The following is a 2,500-nucleotide window of genomic DNA, read 5'->3' on the forward strand; positions in this document are numbered from 1 at the left end:
GCGCTGGACGCCTTCCTGTGGGTGTTCTCTCAGCTGCCGGCCTGCCTGGGCCCCGCGCTCACCGCCAACACCCTCATCCCGCTCTTCCTGGCACACCTGGACGGGGCGGACCCCGAGGCGGTGCGGGGCGGCCACACGGGGCCTGACGGGGCCCGTGTCGGTGGTGTACGTGGCGGCCGTGCTGGGGCGCGGCGGGGCTGGGGCGCCGGGGGAGGTGGAGGGCTTCCTGGCGCGACAGATCAGCATCCTGGGGCTGTGCGGGGCGCCGCTGCACGCGCCGCTGCTGTGTGTGGCCACACTGATGGCCGTGCCGCGCCACACAGAGGCCGTGCTGGGGGCGCTGTGGGGCGCTGTGGTGCACCGCGCCCCCGCAGTGCGTGCCGCCGCCGCCACACTGTGGGGCGCCGCCGTGGGAGGCGTGCCGGACGCCGCGCTGGGCGCCAGGCTGGTGCCGGCACTCGTCACCCTCGCCTCAGACCAGGACGTCAGGGTGAAGGCCGCCACCCTCACCCCCCTCGCCACCACCCTCACCGCAACCACCGCCCCGGAGGTACGTGTCGCTGTCTTTCTGTCTGTCTTTATGTATGTATGTATGTATGTATGTATGTATGTATGTATGTATGTATGTATGCGTGCCTGTCAATCTGTCTGTCTGTCTGTCTGTCTGTCTGTCTGTCTGTCTGTCTGTCTGTCTGTCTGTCTGTCTGCTACTACTACTACTACTACTACTACTACTACTACTACTACTACTACTACTACTACCACTACCACTACTACTACTACTACTACTACTACTACTCCTCTCCCCTGCAGGTGGTGGACAAGGTGTGGCTGCAGCTGGAGACTCTAGCAGACGACAGCAGCGTGTGTGACCAGAAGGAGTTCCAGCTGGCCCTGGCACACACCTGCACTCACCTGGCGCACACTGCTCACCCACGCCTCATCCACCAGTGTACGTGTGTGTGTGTGTGTGTGTGTGTGTGTGGAGGCTAAGAGGTGATACAAGAGATGATTGGAAGACGGAGGAGGTAGAGGAAGACAAGGAGGAGGAGGAGAAAGAAAAATATAAACAAAAAAACGAAAAAAATAATAATTCTCTCTCTCTCTCTCTCTCTCTCTCTCTCTCTCTCTCTCTCTCTCTCTCTCTCTCTCTCTCTCTCTCTCTCTCTCTCTCTCTCAACAGTTCTCCTGCCCCGTATGTGCCACATAGCCACGGGTGGGGGGCCAGGGAGCAGCGGGGGCCCTGGGGTGGGGGAGGAGGTGGGGGCAGCCCTGCTAGAAGCTTATTCGGCCCTCACCTGCTGTCTGCTGCCCGATCATGTCATTGCACACCTGGTCCTGCCCCCTCTTATGCAGGTGTGTGTGTGTGTGTGTGTGTGTGTGTGTGTGTGTGTGTGTGTGTGTGTGTGTGTGTGTGTTGTTTTAATGGCTGAAAATTTGTGTTTTTTTGATGTTTTTTTAAATGTTTTGTCAGTGTGTGTGTATGTGTGTGTGTGTGTGTAGTTCTCTTTCTCACTCGCTTTAATCTCTCTCTCTCTCTGTCTCTCTCTCGATTCCTAAGCCCTCCAGCCCCCCAACTCGCTCTAACACCCCACAGAAGCCCCCTTAGAAGCCCACTCGCTCTAATTCTCGCTCTATCCCAAACAGCTGTAGAAATATCTTTAATCACACACTCCCTAAGGCTTCCTCTCTCAATATCTAAGAGCCTTCCACCCTCCCCAACTCGCTCTAAGACCCCCAGAACCCCACAGAAGCCCCACAGAAGCCCACAGAAGCCCCCAGAACCCCACAGAACTCCCCAGAACCCCACAGAACTCCCCAGAACCCCACAGAAGCCCCAGAGAAGCCCACAGAACTCCCTAGAACCCCCACAGAACTCCCCAGAACCCCCACAGAACTCCCCAGAACCCCCCAGAACTCCCCAGAACCCCCCAGAACTCCCCAGAACCCCACAGAACTCCCCAGAACTCCCCAGAACCCCACAGAAACCCCACAGAACTCCCCAGAAGCCCACAGAACTCCCCAGAACCCCACAGAAGCTCCCCAGAAGCCCCAAAGAAGCCTACTCGCTCTAATTCTCGCTCTATCTTCCACAGCTGCAGAAGTGGCTTGGTGGAAGTTCATTTAACCACATGGAGACAATCACAGATCTTATAAGGGAATATTCGCTAAGGACGGAATCTGCTGCCGCTGCTGTGCCCGAGAGGTGGGTGGGGGAGAGAGGGAGAGGGACAGGGAGAGGGAGGGAGAAGGGGAGAGGGGTGTGTGAGAGAGAGAGGATGCTTGGTAGAATTAGAGGAGGAGGAGAAGGAGGTGGTGAGAAGAGGAACTAGAAGGAAGAGGAGGAGGAGGAGGATGTATGTGTGTATGAGAGAGAGAGAGAGAGAGAGAGAGAGAGAGAGAGAGAGAGAGAGAGAATTAAAGCAAATTTTCTCACAGGCAAGACAACCCAAAGGAGATGGAGAGAGAGAGAGAAACAAACAAACAAACAAACAAACAT

At 56.6% G+C, this 2,500-nt stretch overlaps 1 protein-coding gene across 3 annotated transcripts in view; it reads left to right on the top strand.

Moving 5' to 3' along the window:
• Nucleotides 1-2,500, top strand: part of LOC135095524 (RAB11-binding protein RELCH homolog) — an 8,066-nt gene that overhangs the window by 3,655 nt on the left and 1,911 nt on the right. The window contains exons 6-10 of one of the 3 annotated variants that reach the window (XM_063996399.1): nt 1-550; nt 814-952; nt 1,184-1,356; nt 2,097-2,206; nt 2,440-2,500. The exon at nt 1-550 is cut by the window's left edge and continues 982 nt beyond it; the exon at nt 2,440-2,500 is cut by the window's right edge and continues 12 nt beyond it. In XM_063996399.1, coding sequence (XP_063852469.1) covers nt 302-550; nt 814-952; nt 1,184-1,356; nt 2,097-2,206; nt 2,440-2,500 — 732 coding nt within the window. In that variant the 5' untranslated portion in view covers nt 1-301. Of the gene's footprint in view, nt 551-813; nt 953-1,183; nt 1,357-2,096; nt 2,207-2,439 lie in introns of those variants that run through there. The other 2 variants (XM_063996398.1, XM_063996397.1) reach the window with 2 other exon arrangements.

The sequence above is a fragment of the Scylla paramamosain genome, chromosome 49, assembly GCF_035594125.1.
Source record: "Scylla paramamosain isolate STU-SP2022 chromosome 49, ASM3559412v1, whole genome shotgun sequence".
NCBI lineage: Eukaryota > Metazoa > Arthropoda > Malacostraca > Decapoda > Portunidae > Scylla > Scylla paramamosain.